Below are 21,841 nucleotides of genomic sequence, written 5' to 3' on the forward strand. Positions count from 1 at the left end.
AAACCATAACACACGCACTTTCTAGTAGGGTTAGAGCAATAATAATGCAGTGATTTACTGTACATTGTATTTTTTTTTGTCATACTACCATTATGATAGAAACCACAATACAGTTTATTATAAGTTTTGGTTAGAGAGCCTTTAACTTAATTATGTCTCTCCACTTCTGACATTAAAGTGTTTAACAGTGTGTCACACTTAATATTTTGGTTATAAAACATGAAATCATTTCTGAATAATGACAGTATCTCTCTCTCTTTATGTGTGTGAATTGTTCTGCCACAGGGGACACATTTCTATATCCGCCCTGCTGTCCCGGAGGCAGCCGCATGACAAAAGAGCCAATCGCAAAGTGTTTCGAACAGAAAGCAAGAGGCGGCTGCCCCGTAAACACCTACCTGTAAGCACAGTATGCTTTGAACATGTTCACATAAATACTAAACCTGATCAAATGAAAGGTTTCTGTGCTCCTCTCGCTCCGATGTCATTTTATCTGCTAAAAACATTTTGAGAATTACCTCAGTGACAACCTTCTTCTTCTTGCACTGTGGCATTCGTCCTGAAATGGAGGAAGAAATTTAAAAAAAATCAGTTGCTAATTAAGAAGCTGTTTCCTTGGTTAAAGTCTATACAGGAGCAAATACAACACTGGATCCTTGAGCTTCACTTGGTTATAATCTGGTTGCACAGGGGCATCTTTGAAATGATAAATGTTATCAGAGGTGTTCTTAGAAAAGAGCGTCAACCAAATGATGTTTAGGTAATGACATTTTTTTTATTCCTCTGTTTCCTGTTTCTAGGATTAAACCTGTGTCAGGTAATTGGCAATGTATCAAGCCAGACTCCAAGTGGTTGAAGAAGAAACTAGCGGCGGTGAGTACAGCTTAAATTTTGCTCAAACGTTTGTTTCACTTGAAACTAAGCGGCGTTTTTTTGTTTTTCACGAGCCAAAACTAAAATCCCAACAATATTGTTCCCGCCAAGGTTTTAACCAAACAAAAGAAAACTACAGATATGATCACAACATGAGTAGAGCATACAACCCACAGTTTATCAATGTTATGTTGTAAGAGAGAAATAGGAAATGCTCGGCAAAAGTCTACTGAGGTACTTTACTAATGTTAAACCAAACATTTTGTGAAAGTCATGGACTTTTCTGTGTCACTGCATAATTGTAATTCTCTTTTTACTTTTGTCTTATTCTCTCCACCACAGAAACAATTCAAGTGTCCCCCAGCGATTGGGATTTCAAAACGCAGATTTAAAGTCCTGTTTTATTGATTAGGCATGGCAGCTACTCCGAACATTTCACTATTTATTGCTTTTACAGTTTAGTCGCGGCATTTTTTTGTAAAGTTGTCAATTACAGTGAGACTTTTTTAAGGGTTGTAGCTGAACCTGAGACCAAATATAATGTGTGATTATTTACCTTTTGATGACAGTGCAGTGGGAATTCAATGCATGGATGGGTATTTAAGAGCAATTTTAAGGAAATATATTTTTAAACTTTTCTATGTGCATTTTACAGCTTTTAAACATTTTTTGTGGCATTATTTTGCAAAGTTGTCAATAACAGTAACGGCCTAAAACATGTTTTCTTTTTTTGCTGACCAAAAATTTTACTTGAGACCAAAAATAAATCATGATTGATTTAAAATGTGATTGACTTTGTGAGAAGTCTGATTTTGGCTATCAGTACGGTGGGGATTCACTGCATGAATTAGGATTTAAGTTGAGAATATGTGGAAATCTTATCATACATATATGGGACAATTTACAGTTGTTACCATAGTCAGGTAATTGCATGTACATGTTAACTCTAATCAAGATTACTTTGGTTACATACTGTCCAATATAGGACAGAATAAGAGCATGAAAGAGACTTAAATCCATAACGTATTGGCCTAAGTGTTTTATACATCTACATTCAGTCATTACTTGAAAAAAAAAACATCAAATCATTTTATATTTAAAGTTAGGGGGGCATTTTGGTCTTTAGTTGATAGTCATAAGATGAGAATCAACAGAAAACTAACTTATCTTATTTTCTTATAACCCTTTTCTGCTATTGACACTCAGAATGCTCCCGCCTTATAAAACTGTTGTCTTCGCTAAAGTCAAATTGTCATGACAAAGACATCTCGGACAATGCTAACTTTGCATTAAAAGTGTCATGTTTATGACATCTGTCATAAACATTATGACACTTTTAATGCAAAGTTAGCATTGACTTTCCATTATTCCATTTCTGTGCCACACCAGATACTGAGGACTACCCCTTCAAATAAAGTGTTACAGAGCTGGCTTTCAGTGATGATGTTGAAATGTTATTCAGCTGAACTCATTGCAGAAGAAGATAAACGCTGGAGATAAACAACAAACCTGAACATATATGGTAACAAACTCCATTATCTTCTGGGTGTGAGTCTCTCCAAAAACACTGCGCATGTCAACAATGGTTCCTCATTTAGCGTAAAAGCTGCGGTACATAAATTCAACATCTCTCTAACCCTTCACAAATCGTTACACTTGGGAGAGTTGAGCACTTAGTAACTGAACAACGATTCACAGAACCAGAGTCAGTTTTGGTGCCGTGCAGCGTTTGAAGATGTGGACGACTCTCTCCGTCGGGATCGGTCTGCTCACTCTGGCTGTTGTGATGCTCTTCTCTGCAGCAGAAGGTACAGCTCTTTTACAGAGAACATTTGACATCTTTGCTTTGTAAAATGATTTGGACGATCAATCAACTATGAAAACCGCTGCAGATTGTTTGGTTCTCTGTGGAACAATCGGTTGACTAATTGTCTCAGCCCTAACTTTATGTTCATCCTGACTGCGTATTGTCGCACAACTGTGACTACAGTCAACTTTGTATTTTATCATTATTTTGTTTTATTTTTGTTTTAGCACATATATTATACTGTATCATTACATTGACACCATCATGTTTTGCTGTTTTTTCATTTATATATTTGGGAAACTCATAAAATATTTTTAAACATCTGTCCAAACTATGGCCTTTAAACCCTGACTATACCACTGAGGTAAAACTACAAGTCAAGAGGGGAAGACCTACTTTTCCTCAACCCCTTTTAAAATGTATAGCAGCAATCATATTCTCTCTCTCTCTCTCTCTCTCTCTCAGAGATGCCACAAATGCAAATATCCTGCTGTAATAAAGTCATTCCCTACAAGCGTATTGAGCAAATCAAGCAGTGCTATGAACAGAAAGAGCGACGCGGCTGCAAGTACCATGCCTTTGTGTAAGTACAGCATGCTTTAAAAATGTCTTTAAACATAAATACATCTGAAATTCTACATCTCCCCATTTATGCTTCAAACTAGTGGAGATGTACCTCAGCCAGTAAACCTCTCTTCTGGACCTCCTTCGCTGTACTTTTATCCTGAAATGGAAATAAACTGTTAATTCCGTTGAAATCATCCCAGGTGGAAGAAGTACTCAGAGCTTGTACTTAAGTATAGGTAGCATGAGGGTAAAAAGTAAATAAACCTAAGCAAGTAAAAGTCCTGCATTCAAAACTTTACTCAAGTTAACGTATTGGCATCAAAATATACATAAAGTACCAAACGTAAAAGTACACATTATGTATTATATTTAGGGTTAAGTCAAAATGAACACAATAACGAGCTAACGCAAATTCCTTTTAACGTCACTACTTTGACTTTTTGATGCGCGATTAACACATGCGTGTTCTGTGATTTGGGCCCTAAGCCGCTCCGTAGTTTTGGGAAATTAGGAAGAGATGCAGCAGTATTGTTGTGGATGGCTAGCAGAAACAAGGCTCCTTAAGCAGAAATGGATCAATAAAAAGGTCTTTTTAATGTTCAGTTCAGTTTCAAAGCCTTTCTTGATGGTTCTCCTGACAAGACTAAAGTTATTTGTATGTACTGTCGTTGTGAATTGTTGATAAGTTAGTAAATTGAAATACTCAAGTGCCTCATAATTGTACGCAAGTACATATATTTAGATACTTTCCACCACTGGAAATGATAGCAATTTCAGGACCAAATGCAATATAGCAATACACAAATAAGCATCAACCAATGACAAAACATTCAGGCAATAAACTAAATGTCTAATTGTTTTATTTCCCTGTTTCTAGGATTATTAATGACAGTGGTAAAATGTTTTGTGTCAAACCAACTCCCCCGTGGCTCAAAAACCTTCTAAACAAGGTGAGTATCGACCAATAAAACCGCCAACTCACATGATGTGCTACAGCTAGAGGGTTTGACGAATGAAATTTGTTTCTAACCCTGCAGGATGACAGGTTTACAAACTTTGTGAAAATTGTGACTTTCCAAAGCTGTTTTTGACTACTCTGCTGTTTACTTGCAACCAGGCAATGTAGACTTTAGTGAAATATACCTAACACGACTAAATAGTGTTATAACTTTACAGCTAAGGATTGCTTCACAGTCACAGAATAATTGCATATTATCACATTACATTTGGTGAACAGGACCATGTAATTTGGTACCACATTTCAGAAAAATAAGAATTTCCTTGAGAGAAAAGAATATGAATATGACGAACTTCATGTCCATTTCTCTACCTCTTCCTTTTTCCTGCTCCCTCTCTCTCTCTCCACCACAGGAAGAATTAAAGTGTCCTCCAGATATCTCAAAATCACTGAGGAAAAGATTTGAAGTCCTGGATGAAGATGATCTGGAATAGCAAAAACGATGCAGCAAAGCAGCTACTGAGAAAAGTGTTTTTAACTAATTTACTACTTATTGCTATTATATATGTCTATCTACATTATTATCTATAGAAAAATTCTGGCATTATTTTATTCTGAAAAGTTGTCAATAGCAGTAATGGCAGAGTTGCTACAGCATGTTAACACCTTTTTAGAGAACCCACAGATACACTGTGTCATGGTGATGGAACAGATGAAGAAACGAGAAAGAGGTGTTTTTGGCCAAACCCAAATCGTGATATTCAAAAAAGGAAGTTGCTTCACATTAACGTTTCTTTTATAAACGTGGTGTCACTTCACCACAGAACTATAATCTATAATCTGCATTTTACTGAATTGAAGAGAAGGCTAAGAAAGAAAGGTGTTCAGAATGTGAGAATCAGTCATAGTAGGCAAGACTTTGGCAGCAAACCTTTACAACAATTAGATGAATAAGAAACTGTTCACCATTTTGTACACATTCAAAGATTATTTGCATTTGGATATTGTAAAAAAAATTAAAATAAATAAATAAAGATTTAACACGCTCAACTCACACTGAAACTTAGAAGACTTTGAAGACTGGGTGCTGGATCCTAAATGTTGATAATAATATATAAAAGGTAATTTGGACAGCACTCCAAGTAATACTTTTTATTGCAACACGTCTTGAAGATTTGACACAGGGCCACACACAAATACAGCAGAAACTGCCTTAGCTGATAGTGGACTTTGGTGGGGAAAATTCCCTGACAAAAAACAATTGACTTGCAGTGAACTTTGGACTTTCAAAAAAAAAGTTGTCAATAACAGTAATGGCAGAGTCTGTCTTTGGAACTGAATCTGGAAACAAAAATAAATCATTTTAAATTACCTTGTGTGGCTGAATTTAGATTTTGTACATGTTTAAAGTCTACTTTTAGTGCTGTAGTAGGCTGCAGTACTGGAACTGCATGAATGGGGTTTTCCGTGACGAGTCTGTGTAGCAAAAATAAACCACTGAATCTTTGAATAACCAGTCAGTGAGGGTTATTCTTAGCCGTCTGGCCCTCAGTGACCACATTCGGTCTGAAAGCATCTGTGTGTACTGATACGCATCCGTTTTATCAATAGTGTCAATATGTGAATTACTTAAGCTTTGATATTCATTCCTTCTTCCTTAGCCTGAAGTGTCTTATAACTTAACATTTACAGGTATTCTTTTCACATAAGAGAACAGTGAAGGTTGCTTGTTTTGTTGAAACTAAAATGTGTCACGAGATAAAAACAAATGCTTTGCAGACTGTAAATAATCAACTGTTTGGCAACAAGATAATAATATTAATACATTTTATTCATGGGCACTTTTCACGTCACTCAAGGTCACCTTATTTCAACAAGCCTGTGTTGTGTTCTCAACTTGTTTGTGCTGCCCCCAAGTGGCCAAATTAATCAGTTATTGCAGGTTTAAATATCTTAGATGTAGGATGACATTTTTTTGTTTAACCTAAATCTTAAATTTGTGTGGAAATAATTAAAGCAGTAGTGTTTAACAATATTTGATCAGCTCAAAGTGCTCAATTTATCCAATCTGCTGAAAATGTTTCACTAAGTCTGCATTCACACCAAATCAGGCGTTGCTGCAATTCACGCAGGGTTGTGCGCAGTGGTGTGGTAGTGTCACTTAAATGGCCCATTTGTGTTTCCATTGCGTTCCCCACTCCAATTTGTCTTGTGTATTCGCCGGTAGGTTACGTGATTGGCCACCGCAGCGTGATGTCAGGTTGCGTTTCTCCAAAAGTTAATATAATGTATATAATGTCAAAAGTATTGGTTGGACACCTGGGTAGCTCTCCTGGTAGAGCGTGCACCCCACGTACAGAGGAGGCTCGGTCCTTGCTGCCGCGGCCGCAGGTTCAATTCCAACCTGCAGCCCTTTGCTACATGTCATTCCCCCTCTCTCCCCCCTTTCACGTCTAATCTGTCCTGGCCTAAAATGCCAAAAAAATAAGAACAAGTACTGGTTTAAGCTTCTTAATTGCAATTATTTTCTGTTTTTCTTAGTCTATGATTGTGAACTGAGGATCTTTTGGTTTTAGACTGTTGGTCGGACATTTGAGGCCATCGCCATGGTCTCTGGGAACTTGTGATGGGTTAAGGTTATTCTACAGAACAAAGGATTAATATGTTGTATCTGTATGTGAAATAAAACTTTGCACCACATGTTTTGGCAAGGGGGGTAATGCCAATCATGAAATGTGTTACTCAAATGAGTTTACAGCTTTTATGGTTTTATGGCTCCATTCAACTTTTTCAAGTTAGCCTATCTGCACGTATACGCAGAATGATGAGGCTCTTTCAGGTTTGTGGGAGAATATGTTTTGAAAAGATAAGATACAATGCTTGCAATGCGAAGCAATACAATGCAGCAATATAAAATGACATGTCATTGCAGTCTGTTAATCTGTGGCTATGATCATGGTAGCAAAAACCCAATGTGTCCTCAAACTGCCCGTTTTAACTGATTACCTGATAAAAAACATTATTGCTACAGCATGTTAACACCTTTTTAGAGAACCCACAGATACACTGTGTCATGGTGATGGAACAGATGAAGAAACGAGAAAGAGGTGTTTTTGGCCAAACCCAAATCGTGATATTCAAAAAAGGAAGTTGCTTCACATTGTTTGTTTTATAAACGTGGTGTCACTTCACCACAGAACTATAATCTATAATCTGCATTTTACTGAATTGAAGAGAAGGCTAAGAAAGAAAGGTGTTCAGAATGTGAGAATCAGTCATAGTAGGCAAGACTTTGGCAGCAAACCTTTACAACATTTAGATGAATAAGAAACTGTTCACCATTTTGTACACATTCAAAGATTATTTGCATTTGGATATTTAAAAAAAAATTAAAATAAATAAATAAAGATTTAACACGCTCAACTCACACTGAAACTTAGAAGACTTTGAAGACTGGGTGCTAGATCCTAAATGTTGATAATAATATATAAAAGGTAATTTGGACAGCACTCCAAGTAATACTTTTTATTGCAACATGTCTTGAAGATTTGACACAGGGCCACACACAAATACAGCAGAAACTGCCTTAGCTGATAGTGGACTTTGGTGGGGAAAATTCCCTGACAAAAAACAATTGACTTGCAGTGAACTTGGGACTTGTGGTGCTATCCAGCCTTGGTTATATTGTATCCCAGCATGCATTGTGTGCAAAGCTGAGACAACCAGTTGGCTTTTTGTAACATTTCTTTATAAACCTCCTCTTTTTTCGGTTCTAAATTTGGACAATTTGGCTGCAGGCTTTCCTTCGCCCACTTGATGGCGACAAAGTTGTGATAAACTGCTGTCTGTTGTTTCCACAGACTGGTGGTGTACATGATGCGGGTGGTGTTTGTGTACTGCTAACCTTCAAAGACTGTTTCACTGTTGTTGATACATGAAACACTGCTTCAGAGCTTTTTTCCTGCCTGAAGAGAACAAAAGTTTGATCGAGAGTTGATAGTTTAGGCATGACAGTTAGTAAAAAATCCGCAATACAAAAATATGTCTGGCCTTGAGAAACTAGTCTTGAAACAATGCACACTAGGGGTGGAACGGTACACTGAAGTCACGGTTCGGTTCATACCTCGGTTCAGACATCACGGTTCGGTTCGGTACAATGGAGGGAAAAGCATAACAAAAATGCAGAAGGCAATTTTTTTTATTGTGCATGTCTCAGGCTGTACCACCTAGTGTCATCCAGTCTCTAAAGCATATAAAGTAAGATGTAAACTGTAAACAATAAGTAGGCTACCCCACATCATCTCCAGACTCCATCTGGAACTTGTAAACAAAATAAGACAATCAGCTAGTAGTGTGATATGGGAGACAAGCGCTGCTCTCATATGTGAATGCACAGAGCAGGGGTGTTAAAAGAGCAGCTTCGGTTACACAGAGCAGTTGGCGAATTGTGGCGTTAGCTTCACAAGCTAACAACGGAGCAAACAGCGAAGCAAATGGGCCTGGAAGCCATTTGTGGTCGAGGCGAGAAGGGATACAGGGACTACTTTGCTTCGTGTGGACTCACTGGACCAACTTGACATGTAGGCGGAGCTTAGGAGCTTCAGAGCTAAGGCGGGGCTACAGATTAGGTGTCCCTAAGAAACGCGTATGTAACAGTAGTTCCACATTACATTAATTAATTTGCACGCAAGTTTTATTTATTTTTATACCGTGTATTCTCCGTGTAAATTCATGTACCGAACCGAGACGCCCGTACCGTTTCGGTTCAATACGAATACATGTACCGTTCCACCCCTAATGCACACACACGCTCACACAGTGATAAATGGATTCAAAATTAGATTATTTTATGTGTAAGACTCACAGTCAATAGTTAATTGTGTCACAGCTTTTCCTTATTTCTTCTACCAAGACAGTTGTGGATACAGCTGTGACTGATTTTATAAAAAGCACCAGCCAATCACAAGGCTTTGCTACCAATGCTGAGTAAAAACTATTCAAATTATGAACACCATAAAACAAACAACAAAATAACTGAGATCTTTTCTGAAGTTGCTTACTGTGACAGCATCAATACTGAGGGGGCAGCTGTTGTTGTGGTTTAAGTGTTTGCATTTGATGTTGATCATTCGTCACTTACCGTCAAGTTATTACAGTATGAAACCCAAAAGCAGCAGGTGTGAAAATAACAGCTACTTCAGCTCAAACCCACCACATTATTTGTAATGAGATCTTGGAAATTATCGGTTGCTTAGTAGAGAATAAACTATTGTGTAACCGACAAAGAATTCAGGTCCAAAATGAGATTTTAAAAATGATTGCTGTAGCATTGATTCCTATGGTGTATCTTAAGAACTGTTTCTAATATGAGAAAAGTCTAATTTTAGAGATTGTGTAATCAAGTTGAGGTATGCCTTTTCTCTAAACTGTGTAATGTGGTTAAGAATTAAAATTCTACAAACTCTTAATAATTTCCAACAAAAGTAAACAATTTAATCTAAAAGTTAAGCATAAACTGTAGTTTGACAAAACAATTCCAACTCGAGGTCCACTTATTAGCTTTTTCTGCAGCTTTCAATCACATCGTCAGCATTTCCATCTGCTGATAAAGACCATGTGAGATGGTTGGAAGCTCTGACAAAAGCTAGTAAGTGGGTCTTGAGTTAGGAAACCAGTATCTTGTCCTTCACTCCTTCAATATACTGTTTTAACAAAGACATATACGGTATAGTACAGAGGCAAATCTTTATGGAAAGATATATAGTTTTACATTCTGTTAAATAGACATGTGATCAACCAGCAGCACTGTAAAAATGTGAAACATGCTGATGTGTACAGCATTTTCCTCTGGAATCTACTGGCCAGATTGACCACATCCAGTAGCTACTTTCATAGTACAGCCTTCCACAGACAGCATGTCTGGTTGTTATAGCGATTTGCTGACATGTTGCTAATGAGAAAATGACCACCGTTTCATCACATCCTGGAAATAGAGGAATGATGAGCATGACACAGCATCTGCCTTTTGTACTGAAAGTATTAGTAAGACACTGAATGCTGGCATCAACGTTAACCTCTGTGAAACTGGGTATGATTGATGTGGCACATGACCCTGTCATCCTTCCGAAACTCTGTCTTATGTGGGATAATTACTTCCCCTTTTTGCATAAAGCAAATATTGGAGAGGGCAGAAAGTAATTGAGGGGTTTCACAGAAAATACTGTCCTTCCTTGCATGTGGAAACCATTTAGTCACACATTTTCCATTGTACAATGACATTTCTTTAAAACCTTCCATCTAAAACTATCTATATCCTAATCTATATTCATCATTCAGGTTGTCTGACCATTCATCTTTAAAATAGTTTCATGCAATTGGATGATAACATGGTCGAACAGGTCTAATTAAAGCAGACTCATTTAAAGATTTAAAAGATATGGCTTATTTTTTTTATCTAAATAAAATCTTTTTTCACCTTTGGCACCAGATGTGATCAACAGATAAAGAAAAGTAACTTTAGATTCAGAGACTGGGGATCAGAAACTTCAGTGTTAAACCCTCCCAGTGCAAGCTGGAGGTTACAGAGATGCTAACAGCACTACATCATCGGCAAAAAGTAGAAATGCAATGCTGAGCTCACACAAACCGCACGGTCTACCGAGGTGGTCAGCATCACCTTGGTGGACATGTGGTGAAGTTGTGCAATAAATCAAGTGTTTACCACAGGTTGAGAATTTACTTGTGGTGGTGTGTGGCGCAGGACATGATGGCTTGGCACGTGATTGCTGGGTTCAGTAATAAACTAATCAAACAAAGGTGAAAACAATGACTACATAACATTATCAGATCATTTTGAGAGAAATAACCATTTACATATTAAACAAATTAGACTAAAAGATGATACAGATGAAAATATTGCGACCCTATGCTGCATCTGACACAATTTCAGGGGTTATTAGGGCTGGGTGATATGGACAAAAAATAATATCTCGATATTTTTGGCGATTTTGACGATAACGATAATTAGACGATATCCTTTAAAAATGTGTTTTTAAAAGTCAGAGTTACTTAATCACTGATGCTAATAATGGGCACAATGTTGAATGAAAACAGTTCTTATTTATTTTCTTTAAAATGTAAGTATTCAAGTAAAAACAATTCAAAGACATACAAAATACTAACTGAACTAGTGTAGGAACATTGAACTCTGAGTAAACATTCAGTTGTTCACCTCTGCTGTAATGTAAATTGTGCAGCACACAAGCAGGATGAAATCATAACAATAAACAAAGGGCTCTGTTCTGTAACATATTGCACACAACCATGTCCTTATTGGAAGCAGTCCTGGAGCTGGGATAGGGCAGTGTCAGGCCAGGTTTTGATAGTCCTTCTACTTAGCTGTATAGTCCTTCTGACCGGGATGTATGCTGGGATCAGGAGTAGTTGGATGTGATCTGACTGGCCCAGGTGAGGGAGAGGCGTAGTTCTGTATGGTTTCTTGATGTTAGAGTATGCTACATGGTCTAGTGTGTTCTTCCCTCTAGTTGCACAGTCTACATGCTGGAAAAAGCTGGGAGGTACAGACTTTAAGGACGCCTTGTTAAAGTCCCCTGCTACGATATGTATCCCCTCCAGGTGATCGTGCTGCAGATTGTTTGTCTGCACTATGGTTAGCAGTGAGCCAAACTTGTGCTAACGTCAGCATGGGGGCTACGTAGACGGCAGTGTGCTGTTTTCATGGTAAATAAAATGGCCTGTATATTACCGACAGGGCTTCCAGATCAGGTGAGCAGTGCTGGGCAACGATCATGCTGTTGGTAATCCATTCATTATGCACGAAAATGCACAGTCCTCCTCCTCTGGTCTTGCCGGAGTTCTTGTCTCGATCCTGCCGGTAGCTAGCTCGGCCTGCTAGCTGCCGACAACAATCCGTGCGTGTTTTGAAGTGTTTTTTTCTAAGTAATTTAAATACTCGATAATGTAAATTTGCACATCGTTAACACAACAATGACGATATTATCGTAGACGATATATATCGCCCACACCTACTGCACGATATGAGGAAAATGTGCGATATGCCCTAAAGTTGTTGAATATCGCGATATTACTTTTGATAAATAAACAGATATTAAAATGTACTCAGTTCTGCCTTTCTGCTGCTTTCAGTATTCTGCTAAATGCTGCTTTGTCAAATAAATCAGTTTTTTTTGCCAAATGTTAACGGGTCAGCAGATAAAATACCTGTAATACTGTACTATGATCCATACAGAAAGTTACGTTATTATAAATCTCAACACTGTTTCCTCCTAACTCCTGTTAAATCATATAGAACCTTTGCACGTGACGTCACGCTCCACTTGCGCAAATTATGAACGCCATGACGGACAGCGGAAGAGCTATGCCGTAGACGGACGGCAAGCTAAACACGTACGTTTTCGTTCATGTTTGTGTTCTCACATTGACAATCTGCAGAGTAATCCTCACCAACACAAGCATGTGTATGTATTGCCTTTCTGTTTTAAATGAGTGATAAATAAAATTATCCTCAACCAGCTAGCTGCCGTGCTAACCAGCTGTTCCTGCTAACAGGTCCAACCCGATGATGACCCACATAACTAACATCGGTTATTCACTGACCTAGCTACATATCCAAAAAAGAAAGCCGTTCCCTTGATCATTTAACTTAATACACATACAAAAAATATCAGTTAAATTAAAGATGACATGGCACGGAAACTAGCTTCAAAAAGGCCAAAAAAAACGAGTTAAATGCGGGTCTGCGGAGCTCCTACCCCGGCTAGCTGACGAGCTAGCTGCAGCTAGCTTTGGACTGCTAGCTGCTGCCCATCGCGTCGTAATATCCACCGGTCAAATCTTAACATAGGCTACACAGCGAATATAATCAAAGAAGATGGCTAGATGTTACAATTATGTGTGGTTTCTACTGATCATAGACACTCTGTGATTTACTGCATGGATTAACATGTGATAGATAATTAATGACTGCACTTCCCAGAGTTGGATGCGTTCAGGCATCCATTAGAAAGTTGCATTGGCACACCCAGTGAACAGCGGTATGTGGGTAGCCACGACCGACCATGTCCTCTAAAAATATGGGCTACGTGTTATATAAATCTTTACTTAAGTAAAGAATAGATGTTAATACAAAATAAACCCTAGATTGATGTCTTATCTTTGCCATTATGAGGTACCTCCCCCCGCCGTTAGCGTAGCATCGTGTACCTGTAACCCAGCCAGCTCCAAAGAACTGGTTAGCATCCAGACTTTTAAAAGCTTTGAGATCAGCACCAGTATATGGGGATACCCCGTTTACCACATAGTGGTACAGATCATGTGGACTGAAGTCGGGCAGACTCTGTGATTTAATGAGGTCCGTGAAAACGGAGGGAGGAAGAATTAAGGGTCGGTATCCAATCCTGCTATCTCCCAACTTCTCCAAATACTGCTCTTTGTGAGCAGCTACCAGATGCCCTACCTCGACCGATAACAACTTGTTGTTCAATAGAAGAAGCCATAAAGCCATAAATACAGTTTATTTAGTGTTATGTATTTCAAACTGATTGAAACTATGAAACTTTCCGCTCGATGGTGGCTCGATAAGATTTTATGTTTCCCCATAACGCAAGAAAGACATTCTTAATGCGTGAACTAAAATGTCACAACACAGGGGCCTCTGCCAAACACTCTTAGTTAAACCTACGCTGCACTTCTGGGTTTGTCCATCAGCCTCCTCCACCATCTGGTCCAGTCGCAATATTGTTTGGGATAATTGCATCTTGGACATCCATGACATCCCACTTGGTATCTTAAAATGAAAGGCAATATACTTTTTATTTCCTGATAGAAATTCATCACTTGAGAATGTATTATCAAGCAGGTGGGGACAGCACTGAACTCATCCCTTAGTAACTTGCACAGGCGGCCCTCTTGCATCAACTCTGCACTCGTGGTAAACCACAAGCTATGGAGAGATGCTATGTGTGACAGTGTGAATATATAATATAAACAGTAAATAAGATGTCTATGGTATAAACTGTATAACTGTATTGCCTTCTATTTCATCCATGCAAACTAATGAGATCAGTAAACAATGTTTTATGCCAACTCAATGCTGCATTGTGCCAGGAAATACAAATACGCATGTAAAATTGATCAAGTAGCTGCTTAAAACGGTGTGTCTGATAGTTGCAATCAGTTTGGCAGACAGCTACGGCCTTTCACTCTGACTTGATTAAAGAAGAAAAGGGGAAGTGGTTTACGATTTCATGCAGAGGATGTAATGTGTTGAAAAGAGGAAAGACAAACGTCTAAAAGTCTACAGATAGAGGTATATATACACACAGCAGAATAAACACTTCTCAAACGATCTCACTTTTCTAGCTTCTTAATGTGATCTCTTTCCAAACTTCACTCCGAAAAAAAGAAGAAAAAAGCGCAGGTGTATATCTTCTTAGTGGAGACACTGCAGTGAATTGTGGATGTCAAAGTCAATCAAAAACAATCAGTAAATACTTGTGCGAATTTCAGCCTATGAGCTAATTCTAACTCATTTATTGACGTCTGCATTCCTTTGTGTGCACATTTTTGAAACGGTGTCGAACAAAGACTTCACATTCCTTCAACGCTGCTTGTGTCAAATATGTCATGAATTGAATCTAAGATAACGTTAAAATAGCCACAGTTGTACCTAATATTGACATTAGCACATATCATTTAAAAGGACACTATTTAAGATTCCTGTGTTATCTGCTCTTTGCTTACACAATACTACATTTTGTTTAGATTTGTTTTAGACATGGGTTGAGAAATGACGCTACACTTTCCTTTTTTTAAGGGGGAAACTCTCTTTAAATAAGAAAATAATAATAGAATCCTTTCTGCATGTAAAGCCAAGTGAAAAACACCCCATGTGTTGCAACCGGCAATGAGAAGAAAAGTAGGAAGGAAGTTTGGTTTATTTTAATCTTCTTACCATCAACACCAAGCTAAGTGATAGCTGCTGGGGAATTTATTCTTAAGACAATTGGGTAACACTTTACTTGAAGGTATCTACATAAGAGTGACATGACAGTGTCATGAACACATGACACTGAACAAGAACCCTAACTCTAACTCTAACCCTAACCTTAACTTGTCATGACAAAAACCGAATGACACTTACTAAAAGAAGCGTTATGTTATAAATGTTTGACTTGTTTAAAATGTTTATGACACGTTCATGACAGTGTCATGTCACTCTTAAGTAGATACCTTCAAGTAAAGTGCAACCGACAATTGTCTCAACTCATTTCCTCAGCCTGTTTGTCTGTCTGCTGTGCTGCAAATTTAACTGTTTAGTCCAACATACTGTGCATACATAATGGGAAATAAGGCAACTTACATGTATGATTGCTAATAAAAAATATAAAAAGCATACACAGTAGTAACCTGTAACTTGTAGGAAGTCACAAGGTTTAATGCTCCGAGTCACATTTTTGTGATTTACTCTGAATCTTTGAAAAAAATAAAAGCTGCTTACACAAGACTTTTTTTTTTTTTTTTATCTTTGTCATGCTAACATGATGTGTGCAAGCTTGTCTAGACATTATCACCATGCTGTCAGCTTCAGTAGTGCAACACCACCCACCTTGCCCCCCCCCAAACACTTATTTCTCAGAAAGTCACCAGAATCACATGGTGTCCTAACACCTTCTACAGAGATGCTGACTGTTTATTTTAAATACGCTGGGAAGAAAAGAATAAAGAGGTGCAGTTGACTGCAAATTAATCACACCCGTTTTAGCAACATAGTGGCAGCCCATACCAACTATCCAGTTCTCTTTTCTGATACGCAAAAAACAAACATTAAAAGGACTGTAAAGGATATTTTTCAGGCAGTTGCTTGGTTCAAACATGTTGGATCAAATTGGGATAAAACAGCACAATGGCCTCTAGCTGTAAGGGAGGTTTAGGACTCATAAGTTATATTTTCTAGTAAAAACAATGAGCCCAAAGATACTTTCACATTTAGATCTTACGAGAACACAAACTGAAAGTCAGCAGAGAGTGGAAGGTTCTGCTTTACATTCTGATGCAATAGTCACTTTTTTTTCCACATTTTGGTTGAATGAGCGACATGTCTAATTCAAGCTCTCATAAGAGCTTTCTCCCTGTCACAGCTTTGGGTGCACACATGTTTCAGTATACCCGGGTGTCGGTATTGTTTAGAGAGGTGTGGGAGCAGACAGAGGTCAGAAAGGGTTTGATTTGCTGCTCTGATTCATAGTTTTACAGCTGCAAGTTCAAACAAAGTAAAACTGACATATGTATTTTTCTTGTTCTGTTTCGTATTGCATTTATGTTTATTTAATATATAGATATGATTATATTAATTTGAGAAATGTTACAGCCTCCTTAGTGGTTCACACAGATCTGATGTTTTGTTTCAAAACGTGTACAGGTGTAGGTTAATGAGTGTGAACAGGAGTTTGCAAAGCCTGGTGTGAAAAACAAGCACCAGACCTAAGACCTCATGTAGGTTAATATACTCCCTTGTGAAGAATCATGCTCTCTAAATTGTCCTGTAAAAATCTGAAGAATCCTCTTTTTGTATGATGTTTGTGTCTAACGGAGATTTTGGACATTACTAAAGAATAGGGATGTAAGAAAAAAATCGATACACTTGAGTATCACGATACTTTATTTTGCAATACTGTATCGATTTTCAAAAACACAGTGTTTTTTTTAGTTTATGTGCAAAAATATTCATGTAAGACAGTGGTTCACGTTTATGTTGTGTTTAAACCCCCTACCGCTAGACGGCTATGCTGAGACGCACCACTAGTGTCCTTGCCTAAAAGCAGTTACACACCGGGCCGATAATCGTCCGTTGGACAGTCTGGCGAGGTCAGTGACTCGAGTCTGTTCGGTGTGTTCCGTGCCGTCGTCCGTTGGAGAAGCCATCGGCCTTCATTTTGGCCGACCTGACACGCTCAGTCGGAGACAGGGCGGTCGGAACTCACCCGGAAATGGCCAGCGGGATGAGCGTGACTAAGCCTCTCAAAATCTGATGAAAATCTTTTAAACTGACCTTTGTTGATCTAAAATGAAGACAGATTCAGCAACTGCACGGCCTATTTCTCGCTTAAAATGTTTTCAGAAACACGTTTCGGTGAACTATTTTAGTACAATATGAGATCGTATTCTGAACAAGCCGCCATGACAGTCTGTCTTTGAATTTCCGGAAAAAACAAACCCACGTGGCGCGTTTGTCCAATCAGCTGCCGGTTTTCATTTTTTGGGCGACAATACAGATTAGCGCCGCCTGCTGTTACGGAGACGTATTACGTCTTGTCGCTTTGGTGTGTTCCGAGGCACTTTTTTGGGAGACTGATCAGACTTTTATGCACATCATGTCTTTTTTTAAACATTAGTTTTTCTAAAATTATACTTTATAAAAAAAATCCCAATATATCGCCTTACGTATGGAAATATAATGCAATATATTGAATCGTAGAACGGTGAATAATAATACATGAATCATTCTGGACAGTATATTACACATGGGTGGGAGTTCAGAAGTGCATGTTGAGACATGTTTGTGTGTCAGTGGGCTGGAGCTCATTGTGACTGCACACTGAAACCAGTGACACTGAAAGTCCTGCCCAGAATGATTGCCAAATTCTTTATGACATAAATGCCACAGAAGTTACTTCCTAAAAATGAGAAGTTTGACCGTGGAAAAAAAAATCTTTAAAAATGTATCATTTATGTTTTACAGAGGACAAAAAAAGGGAGTCGTTTTTTGGTAGCTCAAATGTTTCCTTGTCTTGAAATGAGGCAGATGTCCTCTGAACAGTGACCAGTTTGTTGATTGATTTATATTTTGTCTTAGTTAATGCTTTAATAAATGTCTAGATAAAAGAAGTTGCAACATGAGGATGATCAGGGCCTGTGAGGGATTCCTCACTCACACCCCTGCCGACAGACAATCAGGAAAAACCATGACTTAAATTTCCAAACGAAACCATACACTGCGTGATGAAAGTGCATCCTGTCGGTCACTTCATGGAAACCCCATACGTGAGCTGGTCATTCATTCAGATGAAGAGAGAGGAGGAAAAAGAAAGAAGTAAAGAGATGACTCACCGGAGGGACTGCTTCTGCTTTTTCAGGCCTTTAAGTATCGGCGTCTCCAGACGTTTGTCAGTTCATCGAGCTCTCTGGAGAAGAAAGACCAACAGAGATTACTTTATTCAGTATTTATCCATTTAATCTCATATTTATCGTTCATTTTTTGAAGATGGAAAACTGTGGAAGCATGTTGAAGAGCGCGCTGGTCGTCATCGTCCTGGTGGCTATGTTTCAGTCGGGATCGGCAGGTGAGATTAAGATTTAGAAACACAAAGTACAAGAGCTTTGCCTCCTGTGAGCCATTTAACATTCTTATGTTATTTTGTAAGTGAACTCTTATGTTTCCATCCATCGTTAGCAGAGAAGCTGGCATCCTGCTGTAAGAAAGTCACCAACCAGGAGATAACCGAGCCAATCTTAGGATACTTGGTGCAGCGAGCTGACCCTCCATGTGTCCAAGCTGTCATGTAAGTACAAAGAGCAACGCTGTATGTAATAACTTTGCTTTTCAACTTTATTTCTTTGCATTTGCCATAAACTGACATATCTATAGTTAGGGCTGGGCGATATGGAGAAAATCAGATATCACAACATTCTTGACCAAATACATCAATATCGATATTGCGACGATATCGTAGGGTTGACAATAGGTGCTTTCACAAAATATTTTTTACAATAACATTTTAGATAAATAATCAATAATCAATAATGTTGTAAACAGTTTCAAGTGAAATTATAGAGAAAAAATAAATTATTCTTTTCCAGCTATATACTGACTGTGTTTACAAAACAAATTAAAGTTAAAACAAATCTGCAATTCTCCAAATGATTATATATATATATATATATATATATATATATATATATTTATTATATTTATAGTATGTGCTTATTATCAATTTAGACAACGTAATTGTATATCACGATATCTCGATATAATTTCATCACAATATGATTCCACTGAAATTATAAATAAATTATCATACTGAATTATTGCCCAGCCCTAGCTACAAGACAGAATATTAATACTATACCAAGAGAAAGAGTCTGGACAGTACTAACGTTGCATTTGTTGTCATTCCTGCAGCTTTCAAACAAACTCAGGTCTTTTCTGCAGTTATCTGAAAGCTCCCTGGGTTCGCCGCAAGGTTGCTGCATTTGAGTAAGTTGTTTTTTTTTATTACCTCTGATTTACTCACACGCCTCGACACTCATTCGTTCAATCCTTCAACCCCAAACGTACTGTCTCATATATTTATGTCATCTATTTTCTTTCTCACAGGAAAGCAAAAGCTCAGGCCGCCACTTCACCTGTGGCCCCCTCGACGCCTGTCTCCCTCCTGTCCATCATCACATCCACTGCCTCCCCTTCTTCATCCTCCACTCCTCCTTCCTCCTCCTCTCTCCCTCTTTCCCCCTCCTCTTTCCCCCTTTCCTCAACCCTTCCTGCCTCCTCCTCCTTTCGCCTTCTTTCCTCCTCCTCTGTTCCTGCTTCATCCTCCTCTCTCCCAGCTTCCTCCTCTTCTCTCCCTGCTTCCTCCTCCACTGTCCCTCTTTCCTCCTCCTCTCTTCCCTCTTCCCCCTCCACGTCCGAGATGCCTGCTGGTGAAACCTTTTTGACGGCGGGTAGCAGCGTCTCCGCCTCCAACCAATGAAGACTGAATTTGTCAAGACGTTCGCAATTACGGCCTCAACACTGATGCAAACCAATATTTGAAATAGCACTTGAAGAACAGAACTATGTTAAATTATTATTATGTTGAATATTTAGTTTCTTTCAATGCCGTTAGGAGTGAAATTATTTATTAGTTTAATTTAATTGACCAGCGCTGATAGAATTATTCATGTATTTATTACCAAGAGTATTTATCAATGTTTACAAGTTACTGTGTCATGATTATAGTAACAAAAATATGTTTTGAGCTATTTATTTGTTAACTTGTGAAGTTGTGAAACCATGAAAACATGAAATTGGTCAGAAATAAATGTTGCACACGTGATCCTGCTTTCGGTATTCATCTGTGTGACTGTTTATCTGCATCTTATCGGACTTCTTTCTGACAATTTATCTGCAAAATGCAAGAAGCTATAAGACTATATAAAGGCTGCAGAGTTTTTACCCAGCTAAGGATCAAACATGAAACATGCCATGTGGCTGCTGTGGTTGGTTAGTGGGTGGAACATTAAATTACCCACAATGACAGCAACTTTATCTTCATAAAGCATCTGTGATTTTCATTTGATCATCATGTAATCTTATTCTTCATTTTACATTTCCGTCTTTCGTTCACACTTAGCAGCAGTTTTCCTCTCCCAAAAACTCACACACACAGACATGGTCAGGTAGAAATGAGTATATGCCAAATTAAGAAGCAAACTTCTTTCACCTCTGACTCTGGTATTATTGACATGTCTCTGTGCTTTTGATATCAAACAACTTCACAAGAATACTGAACAAAAAGTGAGGGTCATAATTGTTGGGTGGTAAACCTGGGCTGCTAGAAGTTTGGAGGCTTTAAAGCATCAGTGCTCCAAAAAAGGTGCTCCGTTTGGAACAGGTATAAATGCTTTTGGCCTTAGATGTGGTCAAACAACACTTTTTATTCACTAGTTTGTTTTTAAGCATACCTTTGCCTCAACTTGAAAAGACCAAGAAAAGTTTCCGATCGTGCCTGTCAAAATGATGTACCCATTTAGGGCTGCAACTAACGATTATTTTCATAGTTGATTCATCTGTCGATCATTTTCTTGAATAAACGATTAGTTGTTTGGTCTATAGAATGTGAGAAAATAGTGAAAATAATAATAATAGTCTCAGTGGTTCCTAAAGCCCAAGAAAGCCCTAGAAAATTATTACATTTAGGAAACTATTAAATTCATCGCCAACTATTTGGCGATGAATTTAATAGTTGACAACTAATGGATTCATCATTGCAGCTCTATACCAATTGAAACCAACTCTGCACCAGATAATGTCTGTAGTGCCCTATTTTGTTTGTATGTTGCATGTCAAAGAAGAAGCAGAAGAAGAAATTGAGCCATTTTCCTGTTGCCTTGGTGTTTCTTTGGGTGCAATAAGTTTGTCAGAACCCATAATTACATCATCAGATTCATGCGGAGCCGTGTGGACATGGCACAGTTCTCCCTACAGTGCAGTAGAATTGACGAAGCGCTTACATGACTGCAAAAGCTCAGTAAGCACTGATTCTGTGAGGTTAGGTTTAATTATGGCTGAAGCAGGTCAAGTAGATCATAAGTCATAACTACATGTTGAAATATAGTGTTCTGTTTTTGACTTGCACATTAACATACATTTTTACTAGGATGTTTCCAAGACCAGCAAGAAGAGCTGCAAAGATTAACCAATTAGTTGTCAACTATTTAATTAATCGCCAACTATTTTGATAATCAATTAATCGGTCATGAGTCAAATGTGAATATATTCTAGTTTTTTTTGTGTGTGAACGGAATACTTGAGTTGTGGAAAAAAAACAAGACATTTG

The 21,841-nt window shown here is 38.2% G+C and overlaps 1 protein-coding gene and 1 long non-coding RNA gene across 4 annotated transcripts; one reads left to right on the top strand and one right to left on the bottom strand.

Moving 5' to 3' along the window:
* Positions 1-5,063: 5,063 nt before the first annotated feature.
* On the bottom strand, positions 5,064-7,738 carry LOC118494341. The gene is made up of 2 exons (XR_004896466.1): positions 7,510-7,738; positions 5,064-5,267 (listed from the first exon to the last, which is right to left on the bottom strand). It is a non-coding gene; the product is annotated as an uncharacterized LOC118494341 (long non-coding RNA).
* Positions 7,739-18,405: 10,667 nt separating this feature from the next.
* Positions 18,406-20,550, top strand: LOC118494335 (putative protein TPRXL). 3 transcript variants are annotated; one of them, XM_035998072.1, is made up of 5 exons: positions 18,406-18,586; positions 18,697-18,805; positions 19,426-19,500; positions 19,621-19,952; positions 20,409-20,550. In XM_035998072.1, exons 1-5 carry the CDS (start codon positions 18,508-18,510, stop codon positions 20,438-20,440), a joined length of 627 nt encoding a protein of 208 aa, XP_035853965.1. In that variant the 5' UTR covers positions 18,406-18,507; the 3' UTR covers positions 20,441-20,550. The 3 variants fall into 3 exon arrangements, with proteins under 3 accessions (XP_035853965.1, XP_035853963.1, XP_035853964.1); XM_035998070.1 differs by lacking the exon at positions 20,409-20,550 and having other exon boundaries at positions 18,408-18,586; positions 19,621-20,334; XM_035998071.1 differs by lacking the exon at positions 20,409-20,550 and having other exon boundaries at positions 18,413-18,586; positions 18,700-18,805; positions 19,621-20,338.
* The last annotated feature ends 1,291 nt before the right edge of the window (positions 20,551-21,841 follow it).

This window comes from Sander lucioperca, chromosome 23 (genome assembly GCF_008315115.2).
Source record: "Sander lucioperca isolate FBNREF2018 chromosome 23, SLUC_FBN_1.2, whole genome shotgun sequence".
NCBI lineage: Eukaryota > Metazoa > Chordata > Actinopteri > Perciformes > Percidae > Sander > Sander lucioperca.